This window comes from Pelodiscus sinensis, chromosome 5 (genome assembly GCF_052426305.1).
Source record: "Pelodiscus sinensis isolate ZL-2025 chromosome 5, ASM5242630v1, whole genome shotgun sequence".
NCBI lineage: Eukaryota > Metazoa > Chordata > Testudines > Trionychidae > Pelodiscus > Pelodiscus sinensis.
The window spans coordinates 131,990,690-132,012,022 of NC_143056.1; the positions used below are offsets into that span (position 1 = coordinate 131,990,690).

Here is a 21,333-nt window from a genome sequence, read left to right on the forward strand (position 1 = left end):
TCTGCCCTGGAGCATCCACCCAGCAGTGAAAACCTGGGTTTATGGGTGCTGGACCCAAGTCTCACAGCACCTCCGACGCATCCACACTGTGCGATCTTCTGAGTTGGGTCTGCAGCTAGACCAGTGTCCACACTGCAGACTGACCTGGCCTGGACCTGAGTCTCAGCAGGACTTGGGCTCCTACATCTACTCCCTGCAGTGTCCTGAGTTCTTGCTGACCTGACTCGGACAGATTTGTGTGTGGATTTGGGCTCAACCTGAGTCAGATCCTGGGCCTAGTGCGCAGTGTACACACCCCAAGTGTGTTATATAAATGTGCATCACCGAACGTATCCCTGGATGCCAAACCTCAAAGATATCACTTCATCGAGCATTGAGGATCTGAGCTCCTGGACCTAGATCTCGTGGTGACGGGTGCCCTAAAATGTGCCTTAGAGGGGTCGGAAGGAAGGAATGAAAGATATGGAGTCTGCTTGCAGACAAGGCAGACTGGGGATGATGACGAGGTATTTCCGACTCCTCCTAAGAAGGGGTTAATTTGGATTATTTTGGGCCCTGCCATTCCTGTAGCAAAGGCTCCATCTGGTGGAGGGATTAAGACAGGAAAACGGCTCCTTTGCGGGCAGATCTGGCAGCGAGCAGACCTGCAGCCTGCGCAGAGCAGAGGGAAGGCTGAATCTCTAACTACTGCCCCAAAAGGGAAGGGAGAACCCACCCCAGAAACAATCAGAAAGGGCAGTATTCCCTTCTCCTCATAGGGACCCTGGACACTGGCAATCCCTTTTTATTGTCTTGCTTTGTTCTGTCCTAGCCATGAATAACCTTGGACTTAGGGGTGGTGGAGAGGTGGCCCAGGCAGGGTAATGTCCAGTATTCTTGGTTGCCAGACCACTGGTAGCCCCAAATGGTTTGAAGCCAGAGTCTGGTGGAGTGGGAGGGCCCAGACTCCTGTACTAACAACCTCGTGCTGGTCAGAGCTGTGGCCTGGCCACTTGGTCATGTTTCCCAACCAACCCCGGGGGGTATGTCTACACTACCCTCCTATTTTGAAATAGGAGGGTAATGTAGGCATACCGCACTTGCAAATGAAGCCCGGGATTTGAATTTCCCGGGCTTCATTTGCATAAGCGGGGCGCCGCCATTTTTAAATCCCGGCTGGTTCGAACCAGCTTCCTAGTTCGAACTACTGTTACTCCTCGTGGAATGAGGACCCATTATTTTATTTACTCGTGGAATGAGGAGTAACGGTAGTTCGAACTAGGAAGCCTAGTTCGAACTACCTAGTTCGTGCCGCATGTAGCCGCGCTGCACGGGGTTCGAACCAGCCGGGATTTAAAAATGGCGGTGCCCCGCTTATGCAAATGAAGCCCGGGAAATTCAAATCCCGGGCTTCATTTGCAAGTGCGGTATGCCTACATTACCCTCCTATTTCGAAATAGGAGGGTAGTGTAGACATACCCTGAGAGAGGCCATCACGGGATCCAGACTGCCAATACTTAAACCTAGATTAAGCCCGTTGGATTTTACTCCAAATTTACACTGGGGTAAGAGTGATCTGATTGCATCCCTCCGGTCATAGAATGGTTCTGCTGGTTCTGTGGAGTGAATGAGGGCAGAGGTGGGACTTAAGAGGTGCACTGACAAATACTAAAATGTAATGCTGTTAAACTCCCTGTAGAATCATGGAAACAGGACTAGAAGGGACCCACCTTGACAGGTCACCTAGTCCCGTCCCCTGCAAACCTGCCATTTCAATCTCCGATGGCCATGATCAGTGCGACCACAGCCTTGGGCAGTATCACGTCTCAGACAACGGCCCCCATTACCAGAAAAGAACCAACTGCTCTAGGAGAGCCAGGGAGCGTCAATTAAAAATGCTCCACATAGAGAACAGCTCAAGACAGCCCGCTGACCGTGATCGATCCTCCACGTGTGCTCTAATCGGCCGCATCAGCTCAGCGCGATGTCAGCTCCCACTTCATCATTCACCAGATTCAACCCTGGTCCAATCAGAGAGCTGCAGCCCGTGGATATAATAATTCCCAGCATTCAACGTTAGCCACCCCCATCACTGGTCTCTAGTTCTTATGGTGCGAGACCTGCTTCCTGCACTGACTGGATTGTGTGCTCCAGGCTTGATCCAAAGTCCGGTGATGCTGAATGTCCGTGACTCTATAAACACAACCCTGAAGGACAGAGTGAGTCACCACAGGTGCAAAGGAGGAGGCCAGAGTTCTGACCGGAAGACTGATACGGTACATCTAGACTGTAGTTCTGGTATCCTGAAATAGCCACCCTACATCCAACGAACGTGTCCACTATTTCGAAATAATTTTCTAAATAAGGGACATGCTATTTCAGCATCCCTGTAAACCTCGTTCCACAAGGAATAAGGAATGCCTCGAAATAATGCTTTATTTCAAAATTTGGCACTGTGTAGACAGCGCAAATTGCGTCTCTTATTTTGATTTTAGAGTGCAGTGTAGTCATACCAATAAAGAGTTGCACAGGTCTCCTTCCAAGGTTCCCTCTTTGAGCTCATCTCTCTGAGCTGACCGAGTAAATAAAATGAGCCACTCCGGACTCTGAACCAAACTCTGTTTACTAGGGGAAGGAGATGGATGAATACAAGGAACCGAGGGGAGAAGGGAAGGGAGGATGAAAATGTAGGGCTAGAACTACCACAGATTAAACATACAGGTAAGTACAATGGAGACCTGGGAGCTTTCTGCCTTACCTCGTGGCTGTCAGGATCCTGGGTTGCCAGCGATCGCCCCTGAGATGATGATGATGGAAGTTGACAGGAACAGAAGCGGATCTGGATTCCCTAACGAGCCTCCACCCGATCCCCTTTTGCGCTGTTTTGTGTGCGGGTGAGCTCGACTTAACCAGAATAAATCCACGTGGACTCCCCAGTAAAACAGCAAACACCAAGCTGTCCCGCTCCCACTCCTCAGCAGTTGCCTCAGGCTGATGCTACCGTGCCCTTTCGGAGAGAGAGAGAAAGACGGCTTGCCTCAGGGCGGGGCTGCCACGGCCCCACTCTCTCCAAGAAGCAATCTAGAGAGCCTGAAGTGAGAATGAGAGCCCCATGCCATTCCCACCTTCTCCTTCCCGCTCTATCTAAACTTTCCACCTTCTCCTCCTCTGGGAGGAGTAAGAGCCCTGCCCAGCATGGCAGACTTGTTGTCATAACCAAACAAAATGGCAACCCCATCTCATAACACAATCAAGCCTCTTTTCAACAGGCACACCTCAAATTAAACAAGGGAAACAAGTTGTTACACAGTGAAAGTATCTTGAGACCTTCTGATACAGAAAACCTCCTGTCCCTTGAGAGGGGGCTGGTCAGCTTTGGCCAGCCATATAGATCCACCTCATCTTTGAGTTTCTGCAGCAGAGCATCATTCTTACTTCTCCAGCTGCCCTGGTGTGGTCATGAGGAACACGCCATGTGTACAGATCCCCTTTACTGTAGTATCTGAGTCCCCACGATCCTATGTATCTTTTCTCATATCCCCTCCAGTGAGGTGGGGCAGAGCTATTCTCTCCATTGCACAGTTAGGGAAACCGAGGCACAGAGAAGGTAAGTGACTGTCCCAAGGAAGCCTGTGTCAGAGCAGGGAGTTGACCCCCAAGTCTCTCAAGTTAGCACCTTAACAACTGGATCACTGTGATATGTGCATACGCTGCCCTGGGCAAGAAAGTGTTAACCTCACATTATGGGCAACCAATGTCCCGCCCCTCAGACTCTCATTATAAAAGGGAGCAGCTCAGCTCGTTCTAGGCTGACTGCCAAGGAGAGCGGATACTCGGTGGCAGTGCAAGGCCAGAAACCTCTACACCCACTGACTGTGGGAACCAGAGAACCCAGCGACCAGCTGGAGAGCTGCTGCCTTCTGTCAACCACCGGCCAGCAATCAGACTTCCACGGAGTGACCCCTGCCAGGGAACCCAGAGACCACAGCGATGTAGGGACCCGTCTCTCAGGAGAGATGGGAAGAAGTGGCCCGGGGAGGTGTCTCCCATCCGAGCAAGCTAAGCATGTTGCTGTAGGATTCTTTGGTGACTGGGTGGTGACTACACCTGTCATTGATAGAGCCATGGGCTGGGACTGGTGGAAAGGGAGGCTGGGTTCCCCCTACCCTGGCTGCTTCCCACCCCTGCACGATGGCTCACTTTTCTGTCTCTGGCCACTAGGCCATGCTGCCCTGACCCTGAAGGCTGTTGTGTTAACTCCAGTTACTGGACTGAAGAGCTCTGATACCCTGAGGGCAGTTATATGGACTAGTTGTTAAACCACGCCCCTGAACACAACAGTTGTATGGACTCTGGCCATTAGGTTGCACAGCCCCGTACCCGAGGCCTGTCATATTGACTCTGGCCTGTGGACCATGATGCTTTCAGCCTAAAGACAGTCACCTCTAGACTGTAACCACAGTGGTATCACAACCCCGGCCTGCCTCCAAAGGGAGGATGTGTGTGGATACTACACACCAATCATCCCTTAAGCACACAGATTTTAACTCTGACACCCATTTGAAGAGAGAATTTTCTCAGTGTGTGAATTAAAGAGTTCAAGGGACTGCCTTCTTGTTCTGTGTGCACCTCAGGTCCATGGTCTGCGATTAAAGCGTCTAAATGCTACAGCAATGCAAATAAATAACAAAAATTAAATACATCAGTATTCCAAAAGAAAACGAAAACTGGGGAATCAAATTCGGTCCCATGCAACTTAAAGGCAGGAGCAGATTCACAGATGTCTACAATGGCTCCAATCACTAGAGGTAGCTAATGATTTAGTGTTAGCTGCACAAGATGTACTGTATCGAAAAGAAAACTGTTTCCATTAGAACTGTGTTGAACACGTATCATGGAAACACCTTGGGTTTCTTTTGCACAATCCGGAGCCAGTTTTGACCTGACACTGAGATTGCCCCTTTAAAAGCTTCCTCTAAGCTTTCCAGTGCCTGCCCTTGGGTTATGTTAGCCCAGTCCCTGGGCAGATCGGCAGGTTTAGTTCCGTACTCTCGAGCAAACTGTTGGTTGAACTCCTTGAAAACAAACTTCCAATAGTTGGAATTTTTGTAGCTCGGATCAGCTGGAGAAGGATAGCCCAAGACTTCATCTTCACAAAAACAGTGACTTCTGTGGACATGGGAATCTTTGATAAGCCATCCAGAAGAGCACGGAGAAGAATCAATTTTTGGTTCTTTTTCCAAACAGGGTGAGAAGACTCTCTTGGGTTTTATGAGCCCCTGAGGCCGGTGGACTGATGCAAAATGCATTTTGTGATCCATGCCTCCTGCTTCACATGGGACTTTACAGAATGGGCAGCAGTACCCACAGCCAAATACACGCTTAAAAATCTCTTCCTGGGGCTTCAGAGGCAGGATGGAGAGCTTAGACTCAACATCCAAGTCTTCAAATTGGGCTAAGATTGTTTGCTCAAATGTGGACAGGAAAGCTTGGACAGCAGTGGGAAATTGGTTGGGATTTGTTGGGTTAATAAGCTGGATTCTGGCTAAACTGTCCCTAGATATTACAAGATCTCTTTGCAAAGATTTGAAAAAGCTGCCTGAAATGTCAACCTGAGTCTTGGAGTTCTCCAGAGCATCCCTGATTTTCTTTATTACCGTGGACAGAAGCTCTTTCTGCAGATCCACCAAGCCCCTCGTCTCTTTGTAGTGATCTAACAGGTGTGTCCATATCCAGGTTTTGGCAAACGCTTCATAGTTATTAATGTATTTCACGTAGCAATCAAAGTTCATCTCCTCCAAGAGTCTGCTCAGCAACCAAAATTGGAAGATGCTCCGATTGCGGTAGCCTGTCGCCTGTGCACTGTTGAGAAAATTGCCCACTATGTTTATACCCAGCATCCTATGAACATAATCCATGAGGGCTGGCCTCAGACACTCCTCACAGAACATCTGGATCTCCTTTTGAAAGGCATCCTTTTCCAATGACGGCGTTCTAAATGGGGAGAGATACGGAGGCTTCTGCTTCTCGCTTTGTTGTGGAGGGCCTTTGCCTTTGATGGTATCTTCATGACTCTTCTGAAACACACGTGTCCCCTCCTCCCAAATGTGATCCTCACGGTCAGTGTCTAAATACATGCTAGAAACAGGTTCTCCAGCCTGTGGAAGTCTCTCGTTGATCATGCCTGGCAATTCTCTCTGGAAGATTTCAATGTAGTCAGTCATGAATGTGACTTCTTCATCTCTGCCAGTCCTGCCATTGTCCAGCGAGGTCATTACAAGTTCTGCTTTCTGCCCGTGATGGTTGGTGGACACTTCTCTCATGTGTTCGGTCCACATTAAAAAGTCTAAATGCTCCTTTTTCATTCGGACGGTGCTAGCACAACAATTCAACCGGCTTCCTCTTTGCTGTAGCTTTGGATTGCCTGCAACCCCTTCGTTATTTAGGTCATTGGTTTGCTGGAACACCATGGTTTGGATCTTCTGCACATGACTGAATAAGAACTCAGCCAAAGTTTCATCTAATTCCAAAGCCTTACAATCTATTTCACATTCTCTTTTCCTGCAGTGTGCCGACAATCTGTCTGTGTTCCTTTGCATTGTCTGCATGTTCATGGCTTGGATCTGGTGGGCCAATATCTCTGGGGTGTTTTGGCAGTCAAGCGCTTCTTTACACTTGCCGAATGAATACCGTTTGAGTTCTTTTGTGAGGCCATTGGTGCTCCTGATGAAATCTTCCCGGTACTTCCCTGTCAGGAGCAAATTCTCAGCTCCACTGTCAATGTATTTTTGCAAAGCATCCAAGAGCCTCTGTTCTTCGTGGTGCAATTTCTGCTGAGCCTCATGTTTGAACCTACTTAAAGGCAGAAGATCTAGTTCAGCTCGAGGCTGATTCTGGATAAAAGTTTCTTGCTCAGACACCCAAAGATGCATCTCCTTGCGGAAATCCCATTCCCATTCAGCATACTTGGTAGTCAGCTGGTTGTACGTGTGAGCCACAAAGTTATTTCTCAAGCTGAAGGTAGAACTGGAATGTTTGATAGCATTCCACAAACTCCTTACCCACTCATTCAACTGGGGAACGTCCTTAAGGGGTCTGTTAGATGAGGATCTTCTCATGCATTCAATCAGGTATTTCTTTAGCTCAAACACACTCTGACTGTATCTGATATTCACTGGAGCCATGGGAGGGACTCCACACCAAAAACCAGGGATGTACCAACTATGTTTCTCTGGATCATGATATATAATATCAGGACATTTCATTTCTCTGATTCCTTTTTCTGTAGAAGCTGTGGCTAGAGTCATTTCCTCCAGCGGCTGCAGGAATGAATACCAATCTCCCATGTGGGGTTCACACCCAGACACGTCACTGACGTTCTGATGGACAAATTGGCAGTTTGGATGTTCCCTGACAATCTCCATTTTCAGAAATGTATCTAGCATGATTTGCAGAATGTCCTGCATGTCGGTGGCGTTCTCCATGGCCATGTTAACGATGACGATGTCGCTCAGTCCAACCACCAGCATGACCAGCTCGTTGTGGTGTTGGTAACGGTCCTCCAGCTTGGCCAATTCGGGGGCTTTCAAGCCTTCTGTGTCGATCACCAGGAGGCAGTCACAGCCCAGGACCGGCTGACAGGTCTCTGCCACTTGGAGGAGCGACATGAAGGCTCCTCGTGTACATCGGCCGCTGCTCACTGCAAACTGCAGGCCAAACATGGTGTTGAGGAGGGTGGATTTCCCCGTGCCCTGCCCGCCCAGCACCGATAGGACCAGCATCCTGGACCTTCCCCCCAGCTTGGCATGGAGCTCAGTCAGAACATCGGTCACCCACTGCAGCGGGATGTTGGCAGCATCTCCATCCATCAGCTCCAAGGGAAACCCTTCCAGCATCAGCTCAGCAGCGATGCCTGGGAGATGGGTGTATTTTCTTTGGGTTTTTAGCTTTTTTCCTCCCTTCACCATTGCGCATTCAGCTTCATAGAACCGCCCCACCCCGCGCAGGAAATGCTCCACCCCTAAGGAACTGGAGGACATTGGTTCATGCCGTTCTGCTCTGTGTGGAGGATCATCTCTTCCAGCATGAGAGTTCTCAGCATAGTCAGTCCATCTGGAGGGAGTCCCCTGAGTGACGTGACCCAGCCGGTATTTCATCCACTTCAGGAAGTAGTGAGTTTCCACCGGAGAGAGTTTCCCCAGCCCAGCAGTAAACTTGACCATCCCCTCGGTGAGTTCACATTCACCCTGCAGGGTGTCCCAGTCCAGCCATTCCTCTCTTTGCTGAGATGTATGGAGCTCAGGGGCAGGATCTCTTTGCTCTTCCTCTGCTTTGGCCATACCCTCTGGAAGTCTCAAGGATTCCCTCTTGTACTTTGCCACGTCCTCTATTTCCGCTGTGATTCCTGCCGCCCATTGGCTCGCATTTTGGCATCCCTCGCCATCCTCATCCACCCGGATGCCCAGCTCTCGTGCTGTGGCTGCCATGTCGGCTATCGAGGCTCTCCTGGGAGAGGACTCCAGGAGGTTTCCAACGGTGGATTGCAGCTTCTCCACAAATTGCGCAAGGCTGAGGGAGTTCTGTCTCATCAGCACACGGGGTTTGTCTAGTTTCAGCGCGGACTCCAGTTTACAAAGGAAGCCCAGGGTCTCCTCGGGGTTCTCGAGCTTGCAGTTAAAGATGAAGTAGTACGGAATGGCAGATCCCTGCAGAGATGACAACAGGGCGTATTCTCGCTCACCGACGCTCTCAGTGATGATGAACACCGCTGAAGAAACTTGTGTTAAAAAGCTGAACTGCAGCCAGTGCGACTCAATGTCCCCGCGCAGGTTTGTAACCGCAACGGGCTCGGGGAAAAGATCCAAATTCTCTTGCCCGGCAGGGAAATACCAGGCAATCTCGACCAGCCCGTCGGCGATTTCCCGTGGGACATTCCCAGACTCCATGTCCCGATGCACAAAGAAGTCGTGGTGCTGCTGGGCGGGGCTGAGAACCTCGTTGAGGAGCTGGGACTTGGAGAAGCTGCAGCTGCCCAGCCGCACAAAGGAGACGGTTGGCATTGGGGTGAGCACCAGGCTCTCCTCCCTGAACCCTCGGCTCTGTGCCAGGGAGTGCGGCCGCCACCTCCTCACAATGTCCCGCATGGCCCACAGCAGCAGGGTGCACCTGGGGGAGTCGAGGTCGGGCAGCAGCAGAGGCAGGGCAAACTGGCACATGGACATTCTGGACAGGATCTCCTGCTGCAGGAAACTGTCAGAGCAAAGCAGCACGGCGCAGAGAACGTCCAGGGGGTGCAGAGAATTGGCGCTGTCCATGTGACTCAGAGAAACATTATTGCAATCAGCGTGTACTTCCAGCTCCTCACTGGGTTCTTGATCACCAGGTGCCCCGTGCACAAGCCTTGTGTTTCTGGCGGTCCCATTCAGAGCTATGATTTTCCTCAGGAAATGCCATGGTAAATCCCCTAATGTAATAGGAGCCAGGATCTCTAGGCTTTCTGGGCTAATCTTTTGGAGATCCCTCAGTGTAAGCTGCTCGCTTCTGTGTTTCTCCAAGTTCAGCTTCTTCAGAACCAGCTGCGTGGCTTGTTTTCTCTCTGCAGAAGAAAAAAAATAACATGACATTTATCCACGTCTAGCCTCCTCCAACCTTTACTGTGACAATTCCCAAATATCTGCCCCTGCAAGTTTAACACCGGCCGCTACCGCTTTCACACCATCTCCGACCTTAACTCTGACCCTTACCCGTTCCACCCTCCTCTAACCTTAACTCTGCCCTGTTACCCCTGTCTATCATCCCCTAATATTAAATGTTCCCCCTTTCACCATGCCCCAATTACTCCCAATTACAAGTCAAATTACAATTCTTCTCCTCTGGCTCCCTTGATATAACCATAGAACCATAGAGCTGGAAGAGACCTTAGAAGGCCATTAAGTCCAGCCCCTTGCCCAAGGCAGGACCAATCCTAATTAATTCAACCCAGCCAGGACTTTGTCAAGCTGAGACTTAAACACCCCTAGGGATGGAGATTCCACTACTTCCCTAGGGAACCCATTCCAGTGCTTCATCACCCTCCTAGGGAAATAGTTTTTCCTAATATCCAACCTAGTCCTCTCCCACCACAACTTGAAACCAAAAATAAACAAAAATACCCCAAAACAAACATGATTCTGGGATGCATTAACAGGAGTGATGTGAGCAAGTCCCAGGAAGTGATTCGCCCATTCTACTCTGTACTGATTAGGCCTCTGCTAGGGTACTGTGTCCAGTTCTGGGCGCTACTCTTCAGGAAAGATGTGGACAAATTAGAGAAAATCCAGAGAAGAGCAACAACAATGATTGAAGATCTAGAAAACATGACGGAAGACTGAAAGAACTGGGTTTGTTTAGTCTGGAAAAGAGAAGACTTGAGAGGGGGCATGATAACAGTTTAAGTACAGGCAGTCCCTGGGTTACGTACAAGATAGGGACTGTAGGTTTGTTCTTAAGTTGAATTTGTATGTAAGTCGGAACTGGTACATATTGTAGGGGAAACTCTAGCCAAACATTTCTCCAGAGCTCAGTTTTATTCTCCCACACCTCACTTCCCTCAGTCCTTTATTCTCAAGCTGAGGTGTCTGCTGAGAAAAGCCGTTCCGCGTCTCCCTGGTCTGCTGGGGGGGGGGGGGGGAGCCAGCAGACCAGGGAGACGTGGAGCGGCTTTTCTCGCCGCGGAGGACGTGGGCGGCGGGACCGCGGCGCGTCTTGGCGGTCTGCTGGGGGGGGGGGCGCAGCTAGTGTGGGGTTGCCTCACCCCGTTTGTAAGTAGGGATCCGATGCAAGTCGGATCCATGTAAACTGGGGACTGCCTGTACCTAAAAAGTTACAAGGAAGAGTGAGAAAAATTATTACAAGACAAATAGAAATGGGCTTAAACTGCAGCAAGGGAGGTTTAGGTTGGACATGAGGAAAAACTTCCTGTCAGGGTGTTGAAACACTGGAATAAATTGCCTAGGGAGGTTGTGGAATCTCCGTCCCTGGAGATTTTTAAGAGCAGGTTAGATGCACACCTGGTAGGGATGGTCTAGATGGTGCTTGGTCCTGCCATGCGTGTAGAGGATTGGACTTGATGACCTCTAGAGGTTCCTTCCAGTTCTATAATTCTATGATAGACCCATTAAATTCCTGTCTCTGAAGCACCTGACACTGGCTAATGTTGGAAGATAAGATACTAGCTAGCTAGGTTGGTCCAACCCAGGATGGCCATTCTTTTGTTATAAGCTGAAGCCAGACTTCCTCTTCAGTTCCCTGTTAGGACCTTGCCTTCTTCTCCTCCACATAAGGATGTATCCTCTCCCACCTCCTCCTGATCACCATTGTATTATTGGCCGGCGAGCCCACTCTACCTCAGTTTACCTCAGAATCCCCACACCCATGCACAGATCGGGCTGATTCTCTTCTCATCTCCTTCATGATAGGGTAGGCACTGAGCCTCCCTCCCTACCAGTCTCAGACACCCCTGATCCCTCAGCCCGTACCAGCAGGTTACTTCATAATGCAGCTAAATCTGAGGCTACTGCAGTTCATGTGCACATCACAGGAGTGCACGGCTGAGTGTTCTTCCCCCGGCAGCGAACGGGGCTCTCCCCCGGGCGTGGAGTACAGGGGATACAGTTGTGTGTCTTTCCTGGGCTGTATCCTTTGTAGAGACAAACTTGAAAGAGCAACTACCTTGGGACACGTCTCTCTCCTCCGGTTCTGGATGTCGCGGAGTCTCTGATTCCTGTTCTGGAGTAAAAGCAACTTCCTCCCCCCGTTCCGGGGCCGGTGGCGGGTCTGAGTTCTGCTTCTGGCTGAAAAGCTCTAGCAGGGAAAACGAGGGGGAGTCCAAATGAGCGGCGCTCGGTCACTGACCCGCTCCCGCCCCCTTCCCAAAGGCCTGGGGTGTCGCGCAAACTCCGGCCTCAGGGTGCAAACAGGAATGCACAAGGCGAGGTTGGTGACGGTGCTCAGTCTGGGCCGGTCGGAAAGGAGCCGGTTGTGAGTCCATCTGCACCAACCCTTCCCAAACTGCGGGACCCCAAAGTGGGTCGTGCCCTGATTTTAATGGGGTTACCAGGGCTGGCTTTAAACTTGCTGGGGCCCAGGGGTCCAAGTCCAAGCCTGAGCTCCATTGTCCGGGTCTGAAGCCAAGCCCAAGGGATGTTGGGGCTCAGGTTACAGGCCCCCCCAAGTAGAGCTATAGCCCTTTGGTTTTGCCCCCTCACAGCTTGGGTTGTGGGGCTCAGGCTTCAGTTCTCCCTCCTGGGGTTGTGGAGAAATAGTGGTTGTCAGAAGGGGGTCCCAGTGCAATGAAGTTTGAGAGCCCCCCCGCCTTATCTAACACTTGGGCTACGTCTACACTGGCATGATTTTCCGGAAATGCTTATAACGGAAAACTTTTCCACTATAAGCATTTTCGGAAAAAGCGCGTCTACATTGGCAGGATGCTTTTCTGGAAAAGCACTTTTGCGGAAAAGCGTCCGTGGCCAATCTAGACGCACTTTTCCGCAAAAAAGCCCCGATCACCATTTTCGTGATCGGGGCTTTTTTGCGGAAAAGAAATCTCTGCTGTCTACACTGGCCCTTTTCCGGAACAGTTTTCCGGAAAAGGACTTTTGCCCGAACGGGAGCAGCATAGTTTTTCTGGAAAAGCACTGATGATTTTACTTTAGATCGTCAGTGTTTTTCCGGAAATTCAAGGGGCCAGTGTAGACAGCTGGCAAGTTATTCCGGAAAAGCGGCTGATTTTCCAGAATAAGTGGCCAGTGTAGACACAGCCTTGGTGTGTTTCATAGAATAAACAGGGCATTTTTGGGGCTTTAAAAAAAGAATCATGCACATAGCATGGTTTCTTTATTTGATCTGAGAAATGGAGATTTTGACCTTACTTAGAATTTCCATTTCTATGTGTGTGTGGTCCATGTGTATGCATGCACTCTGTGTGTGGGTGTAAAGTTGGGCATGTGTATGTGTGTACATTCTATCAGTGCATGCTTGTGTATGTGCAATGTGTCTCCGTGCAGTCAGCACATTCTTGTGTGTGGACAGTCATGTGTATGTGCAGTTAGTCTGTGTGCGCGCACGCATGTGCAGTATGTGGGTGTGCAAATGTGATCACGGCACGCTGGTGTGTGCATGTGATCAGTGGATGTACATGCAATGTTGTGTGTCTATGTTCAGTCAGTGTGTGTGCATGCATGCAGACAATGTCTCCATCTCTGGAGATATTTAAGAGTAGGTTAGATAAATGTCTATCAGGGATGGTCTAGACAGTACTTGGTCCTGCCTTGAGGGCAGGAGACTGGACTCGATGATCTCTAGCTGCAGTGTTTGTTTGTGTGTGTGTGGGTGCTCAGTGTGAGTGTGTGCACGCTCTGTGTAACCATCCATCATCCATGTAACTATGCACACAGCTGTGTGTGTGTGTGTGACTATGTGAAACGCATTAAAAGGAAACCACCAGCTGTGAAATTGAGTCATGAGTGAGAAATGGTTTCAGACTCCATCCCATCCCCTATTGTGCTGCGAGGTATTCAGACACCCACCCTACCTTCACCCCCCGCTTCGCACCTGAGATCGCGATCTGCTCCCTTCCTCCCTCCCCTCTCCTGCTGGCCTGGCCTTTTCAGCTTTTACCAGTTTTTACATAAACCGGAAAATTCCCAGGAAAATGTCAACAAAATGCAAACAAGAAAATGAGGAGCCGTGGCAAGACTATATCAGCCATTTTGGGGGATGCCTGCAAACGAACAAGATACCTAAGATGTAGCCATGCGTGGCTAACTGCCCGATCTATGGCTGCCGTACTTTTGATCCCAGTGAAATACATAAAGGCTGCGGCTTCACTGACAGTTTTGGAGAGACAAGGCGGGTGAGGACAGATCTTTGATTGAATTGTCTGTTGGTGAGAGAGACAAGCTTTCGAGCTGCACAGGGATCTTCTCCAGCTATTACCTCACCTGCCTTGTCTCTCTGATGCCTTGGGACTGAGGGGACTACAGCTACACTGCACCTGGTTTAGTGCCACACCTTTCACACTCTGGACATGGGACTGGGGCTGCCAGGTAGCGGATCCCAGCAGAAGCGTGTTTTAGTGTCTCACCACACAGGGCAGGTAGTGCAGCCTCCTTTGACACACCCAGATTCCCCGCCGCAGAGGGGCCGACAGCTAGTGCGGGCCTGCGGGGTAAGAGGTGTGTGTATGTGTGTGTGGGTGTGTGTGTGTGTGTGTGTGGGGGGGGTGTTCCACACCCTGAAAGAGCCAAGGTCTCAGGTGAATAGGGCAGGGCTGAGGGCAGTCAGCCTTTAGCTCTGCCCTGACTGTGGTGTGTCCCTCCGCTTCCCCCTCGCCCTCAGAGCCGTACAGAGCCCAGATACTGTGACGACTATAGCCCTGGGCCCCTTTGAATCTCTGGGCTCCTCGGCAATTGCCCCCTTTGCCCCCCTCTGTCAGCGAGCCTGCCCCGCTGTCTGAAGAGCTGAATTATTGCAGGGAGCAAAGGCCACATATCTAAAGGCGTCAGCCATCCAGGCCGTTCAAGAACTTCCAGCCAGGGGCTGTTTCTAGCTGGGCTCAGGCACCGAGGCGACAGGAAGCAGCCGCTGAGAGAGGGAACAGATTTATTAGTCCAGCAAGTTTCTCCCCACCTCAATCTCTTGCAGGTTGGATCTGCTCTCGCTGCTTTATGCCTTACCGGCTGGAACAGCCTCGCTGAGCTTCTCCGCCAGGTCTCTGTGATGGATGTCTCTCAGCACCTGCACAGCCACCTCCACCCCGTAGGGCTCTCCACAGTGCCTGATCAGCAGGTCAGTAACATCCACCTGGTCCCCTTTCTCCAGCCGGCTCCAGGGGATGGCTTGATATCCCTCCTTCAGCCGGATCCTTCTCAGCTTGTGCTTGAATCTCTTGAGATCCTTCTCCCCCAGCTCGTCCAGGGTCTCCAGCAGGGAGGAGCTGCTGTCACCTGTTTTCTCCATCCCAGCCCCGCAGACACAGCCCTAAGCAAACGGCGGGGCCATCGCAGGGAGAGAGAAACCAGGAAGCAGCTTCCGGTTCAGCAGCATAAAATTGAAACTAAAGCTCTGCAGAGCACAATAGAGCCCTCCCATTGCACTTCCTGTGACAGCATCCTGAGGAACACTACACAGGGTTAAGCACCTCACTTCCCATTCCAGCTCCCGATCCCCCAGACAATCACGACATAGCTCTGCCCGTCTCAGTCTAAGGAAGGAAATGCAGGCTGCTGAATGGGACACACCCCAAAGTTAACTATTCCCAGGCCAGGCCTAGGTGGGAGCCTGGAAATTCTATTCTGTAATCTAGGACCTGGGAAATCTGGGTTCAGTGCATTGTGGCTGTGTCTAGACTGGTAAGTTTTTCTGCAAAAGCAGCTGCTTTTGCGGAAAAACTTGCCAGCTGTCTACACTGGCCGCTTGAATTTCCGCAAGAACACTGACTTTGTAATGTACAGAATCAGTTCTTCTTGCGGAAATACTATACTGCTCCCATTCCCTTTTGCGCAAAGCGTTTGTGCAAAAGGGCCAGTGTAGACAGCTCAGATTTGTTTTGCGCAAAAAAGCCCCGATCGCGAAAATGACGATCGGGGCTTTTTTGCGCAAAAGTGCATCTAGATTGGCATGGATGCTTTTCTGCAAAAAGTGCTTTTGCGGAAAAGCGTCCATGCCAATCTAGACTCTCTTTTCCGCAAATGCTTTTAACGGGAAAACTTTTCCATTAAAAACATTTGCGGAAAATCATGCCAGTCTAGATGTAACCTGTGTGTCCTTGGCCACGTTACTTACTTAGTCCCATAGGAGTTAGGCACCTGCATTCCAATTCATAGATCCAAGGCCAAAAGAGTCCACAACAACGCTGGGTAAATTGTTCCAATAGTTAACTGCCCTCACTGATTCCCAGTCTGAATTTGTCTTGCTTCAACTTCCAGGCATTGGATCACATTAGATCTTCCTCTGCTGGACTGAAGAATGACTAAATGTGCATTCTCTAGAAAGAAACTCAGAAGCTATAATCAAGTCGCCACTTAATTTCTTTAAAAACGAGTATTCCTGTGGCACCTCAAAGACTAACAAAAATATATGTAGTATCATGAGCTTTTGTGGGCAAAACCCACCTTAAAAAATGTTTTTAAAGTGACAGACTAACACGGCTACCCCTCTGAGACAATTTCTTTGTTAAACCAAGGCTATGTCTACACGACGGGCCTTACGGCAGCACTGCGGTACCACTGCGTTTCTGCTGCTGTCACGTTTCCTACGTAATCACTCTATGGCAGAGTTTCCCAACCTATGGGTCGCAAACCAACTATGGGTCGCCATTACATTTCATAAGGGTTGCCAAGTGTTTCCCCAGGTGGCTCTGCCCTTCACCTTCCCCCATTTTTGAATTGCCTTGGGTCACCAAGTCTTCCTGAATTGTCAAAATGGGTCCCTAGCTGGAAAAGGTTGGGAACCGCTGCTCTATGCTGAGGGGAGAAAACTCTCCTTCTGGCGTAAGTAAACCTAGCATTGCCAGGTGTCTGGTATTCTGCTGGACATTCTGGTTTTTGGGTCCTCTGTCCGGTAAAAAAATTCAGAAAATACCGAACACACGTAATGTCCGGTATTGCCTAGATTTCTGGCTGGGCGCCGGATGGAAGCCTGGCGGGGGCGGGGGCGGAGGGAGTAGCTGGGAGGCAGGGAGCGATCGGTGCTGGGAGCCCTGGCTGTGTCTGATGCCTTGGGGAGGAGGAGAAGCCCTGTCCCTGCTCCTGAGCGCATGGTGGAGCCGCAGCCGGGCTCATTCGTACTTCTCCAGACTGTGCGTGGGATTGACAGCGCCCCGGGATCTGCACGTGCCCAGGTCAGTCCTGCCTCCTCCTCCGCTTTCCCCGACCCTTTCCGACCAGCTCCGCTGCCTCCGACCCCCTCCCAGCCACCTCTGCTTCCTGCCAGCCGGTTCTCCTCCTCCTGATCTCCCCAGGCCAGTCGCACTGCCCTGCCCCCCCGCCCGCCAACCCCGTCCCCGGGCCTCCCCCATCTCCTCTGGCCAGCCGCGCTGCCCCAACCTCTCCTCCTTCTCCCTGGGCCAGCCACGCTGCCCCTGCCCCTGCCCCCCCGCCTGCCAGCTCCGCTCCCACTCCCCACATCTCCTCCGACCAGCCGCGCTGCCCCCGTCCTCCTGCCCGCCAGCCCTGCCACCGGCCTACCCCATCTACCTGGGCCAACTGTGCTGCCCCTGCCCCCCCCCCCCAAGGCCAGCCTCGCCCTCCCTCCCAGCCGGTCCCCCCCCCATCAAGTGTGTCCGGTATTTTTTCTAAACCTACCTGGTAACCCTACAAACAAGTGGCCACAGATGTAATGGTGGGAGAGTGTATCCCACTGACACAGCCCCATCACTTTTGTCGGTGAAACTTTGGTCAGTCAGGGATTGGTTTTTTTTCCCACAACACTGACTGACAAAAGTTTTACCAATAAAAATGCTAGTGTAGACAAGGCCTTGATAGATTTACACATTTTTAGTTTGTATCTGTCACTATGAAGCACGTTTTCCAATCCTTTGCTCATTTTTGTGGCTCTTCTTTGACCTCTCTCCAGGTTACCCGTGGCCTTCTTGAATGGTGGGCTCTAAAACTGGACACAGGATTCCAGCAGTGGTTGTACTAGGGCCAAATACTGAGGTAAAATAAACTACTGGAGATTCTGCTGTTTATCCATTCCAGGATCACAGTAGCTCTTTTGGCCACAACATCAAGCCGGAAGCTCATGTTCAGATGATTATCCACAATGACACCCAAATCTTTGTCAGAATCATTTCTTCTTGGACAGAGTACCCCATCCTAGAAGAATGCCCTACATTCCTTGTTCCTAGATGCACACATTTTCAGTTAATTTGCACACAGTTTATGGAGTGATCCACACTGCTCTGTGAACATCAATACTTTGCATTGTCTGAGGTTCCCCCATCACTAGAGGTGTGTGACTTTTTTGGTGGTTGTGAGGTTGGTTTAATTATGTCACTGACAGGCTACGTCTACACTGCAGGACTTTGTCGGCAGAGGCGATGCAAATGAAGCGCTCATTAGCATTTCTGATGCTCTCATTTGCATAGTCTCTTCCGATCTGTTTTGCGGAAGAAGTTTTTGTGCAAAAAAAGCAGTGTAGATGGGGCTATTTTGCACAAAAAAACCCTTTTGCGCAAGAACTCTTATTCCTCAAAAAAGCAGGTATTTTGTGCAAAAGGGGTTTTTGCCCCATCTACACTGCGATTTTTCCTTGCAAAAACCTCTTCTGCAAAACGGATTGGAAGAGATTATGCAAATGAGAGCATGAGAAAGGCTAATGAGTGCTTCATTTGCATTGTCTCTGCCAACAAATTCCTGCAGCGTAGACATAGCTTGAAAGAAGTGTTGGTCTATGGTGGAGTCCCCCAAAGTGTGTGTAAAACCTCTGATTAGGAGCATGAAGGACGAGTGCTGGGGGCACATACAGACATCCAGCTATTCCCTGGTATTAACTTTCATTTTTTCAAAGTAAGTTTAGTTGTTACACTTGCAGAGAAATGCATCAGAATGTGGCCTGAAGTTAATTAATGACACAGTGATGTCTTTAAGTTTGCAGAGACCTGGAAATAATAAGTTGGAGAAGTGTGAACTGTCCCAGTCAGTTAAGTAGGGATTGACCTAAATGCCAGTGACCCTGTTTGAAAAGTCAGTGCTGTGATCTATTTTCCAGGTCAAAGAATGTCAGAAAGAAGAGAACTTATATTATGAAGATCTAAAATATGGCTGGGCCTTTAACACTAGATGGCAGTAGTGGGGAGAGGCCGGGTTTGGTTTAATTTTCTGAACAAGGTCTCCTCGGCTGTCCGAAGTTTAGGAAACACTGGGCAATGGTGACTCTTGTATGGCATTTTGCAGTGAAAAGGCTGATTTAATATAGGATGTTGCTATATAGACTGTGAAAATTAATAATGAATTTACATGCTTTTTAAAATATTCTTTTGTAATCCAATGGGGTTGATTTTCAAACTGAGCCTCCAGTTCTCAGGTAAAATTTTCCATCCACAATACATTTTGCAGTGAAAAGACTGATTTAATATTGGATGTTGCTATATGGACTTTGATCATTAATAATGAAAGTGCACATTTAAAAAAAATATTCCTTTGTGGTCAAATGGGTTTGATTTTCAAACTGAGCCTCTAGTTTCACAGGTAACATTTTCCATCCACAATCAACGGTGGCTAACAATTTTCTGCAAAATTGTTGCTACAATTATGGAGAAAGAAAATTGCACCTGCTAAACAGTTGGAAAACCAGGCTCATGGTTGCAGCTTAGAAGTATCAGAAATATTTTTGCCCTCTGATGGGAAACAGGCTGGCTCATCCGCCCCACGCTGCATGTGCACTAGTTCCCCTGCCTGTTGGAATCGTCTCATTTATAGCCGGCTCCTGTCTGTGGTGTCGAGTGCTTTCTGCACCAACGCAGTTGGGGGTGAGGGAAATAGAATTTTCCTCACAGAAAATCGCAGTGATCGTTGTGGGATTTGTGCAAAATGAACGATTTGGACTGAGCCACTATGCTGCTCTTGGGAGAGTGACGAAGAAAGAAAGTTGCAGCTACCTTGTTATAAGGAACATGGAATTAGGCACTCCTGGAATGGCCGTGGGCCTGATCCAAAGCCCATTGAAACCAGTGGAGGGCAGCACACGAAGGGAGGGTGCACAGCTCTGCCTGACAGGGGGGCTCCTGTCCCAGTGGGGGCCCAGCTCCCATCTGCTGACAGCCCCGTCCCTGCTCTGGGAACTGCAGCCTCCTCCTGCCCCTGCGCCCCCAGCATCTGCCTGGGGCAGCCTCCCCCTGCCCCTGCCTGGGGCCCTGCAGCCGGGCTCCCAGCACAGGCCTGGCCCTGCCCAGGGTCTGCCCAGCCTGAGCCCTGGGGAGCCCTGCATAGCCCCCCTCGCTCCCCCAGAGCAGCCCCTGCTTGGCTGCTCCTGCCTCCTCCATGCAAAGGAACCCCCACCCCTGAGGCTAACGGCCCAGGTGCCCCCCTGGGGGGAGGGGCGCTTGGAATGTCCGTGAGGCGACAGTTAAACCGACACAACTGCCCCCCGGGGAGCAGGACTGAGGGGCTAAGCTCAGGGTGCCCCATGGGGGCCGGAGAGGGGCCGTTCATGCTGGGGCCAGGCACGAGGGGAGGGCTCAGTAGCGGGGATCAGACGGAGAAGGGAGACTGGGGGGGGGGGGGGTTCAATGGGCTGGGAAGGGCCTGGGAGGGGTGTTACCGGTGAAGAGGGTACGTGGAGGGTCGGCAACTGTCTAATCACACAAACCCAAACGCCCTGGCCCTGGGCAAAGGGGATGAGTGTGTGTGTGTGGGGGGGAGAGGTGGTGGTACAGGAAGGAGTGTGGGAGGGAGTTTGGGTGTGTGGGGGCTCAGGAGTGGGGCTTGGAGTCCAGGAGGGGTGTGTGTGTAGAGGGGAGTGTGTGGTGCAGGAAGGAGTGTGGGAGGGAGTTGTGTGTGCAGGATCAGCGCAGGGGTGTGTGGTGCAGGAAGGAGTGTGGGAGGGAGTTGTGTGTGCGGGATCAGCACAGGGGTGTGTGGTGCAGGAAGGAGTGTGGGAGGGAGTTGTGTGTGCGGGATCAGCGCAGGGGGTGTGTGGTGCAGGAAGGAGTGTGGGAGGGAGTTTGGGTGTGTGGGGGCTCAGGACTGGGGTTTGGGGTCCAGGAGGGGTGTGTGTGTGGAGGGGAGTGTGTGGTGCAGGAAGGAGTGTGGGAGGGAGTTGTGTGTGCGGGATCAGCACAGGGGTGTGTGGTGCAGGAAGGAGTGTGGGAGGGAGTTTGGGTGTGTGGAGGCTCAGGACTGGGGTTTGGGGTCCAGGAGGGGTGTGTGTGTGGAGGGAAGTTGTGGTGCAGGAAGAAGTGTGGGAGGGAGTTGTGTGTGCGGGATCAGCACAGGGGTGTGTGGTGCAGGAAGGAGTGTGAGAGGGAGTTTGGGTGTGTGGGGGCTCAGGACTGGGGTTTGGGGTCCAGGAGGGGTGTGTGTGTGGAGGGAAGTTGTGGTGCAGGAAGAAGTGTGGGAGGGAGTTGTGTGTGCGGGATCAGCACAGGGGTGTGTGGTGCAGGAAGGAGTGTGAGAGGGAGTTTGGGTGTGTGGGGGCTCAGGACTGGGGTTTGGGGTCCAGGAGGGGTGTGTGTGTGGAGGGAAGTTGTGGTGCAGGAAGAAGTGTGGGAGGGAGTTGTGTGTGCGGGATCAGCACAGGGGTGTGTGGTGCAGGAAGGAGTGTGAGAGGGAGTTTGGGTGTGTGGGGGCTCAGGACTGGGGTTTGGGGTCCAGG

The 21,333-nt window shown here is 51.0% G+C and overlaps 1 protein-coding gene and 1 long non-coding RNA gene across 2 annotated transcripts in view; one reads left to right on the plus strand and one right to left on the minus strand.

The window, feature by feature from the left end:
* The window catches only part of LOC142829383 (uncharacterized), a 40,294-nt gene extending 22,293 nt beyond the window's left edge, over nucleotides 1–18,001 (plus strand). The window contains exons 3-4 of the long non-coding RNA XR_016349762.1: nucleotides 14,662–14,805; nucleotides 17,593–18,001. This is a non-coding gene — a long non-coding RNA (uncharacterized LOC142829383). The remainder of the gene's footprint in view (nucleotides 1–14,661; nucleotides 14,806–17,592) is intronic.
* On the minus strand, nucleotides 1,485–15,206 carry LOC102462462 (interferon-induced very large GTPase 1-like). Its single transcript, XM_014569917.4, has 3 exons — nucleotides 14,694–15,206; nucleotides 11,689–11,820; nucleotides 1,485–9,574 (listed from the first exon to the last, which is right to left on the minus strand). The coding sequence occupies exons 1-3, from the start codon at nucleotides 14,974–14,976 to the stop codon at nucleotides 4,872–4,874; spliced, it is 5,118 nt and encodes a 1,705-aa protein (XP_014425403.4). The 5' UTR covers nucleotides 14,977–15,206; the 3' UTR covers nucleotides 1,485–4,871.
* Nucleotides 18,002–21,333: the final 3,332 nt, after the last annotated feature.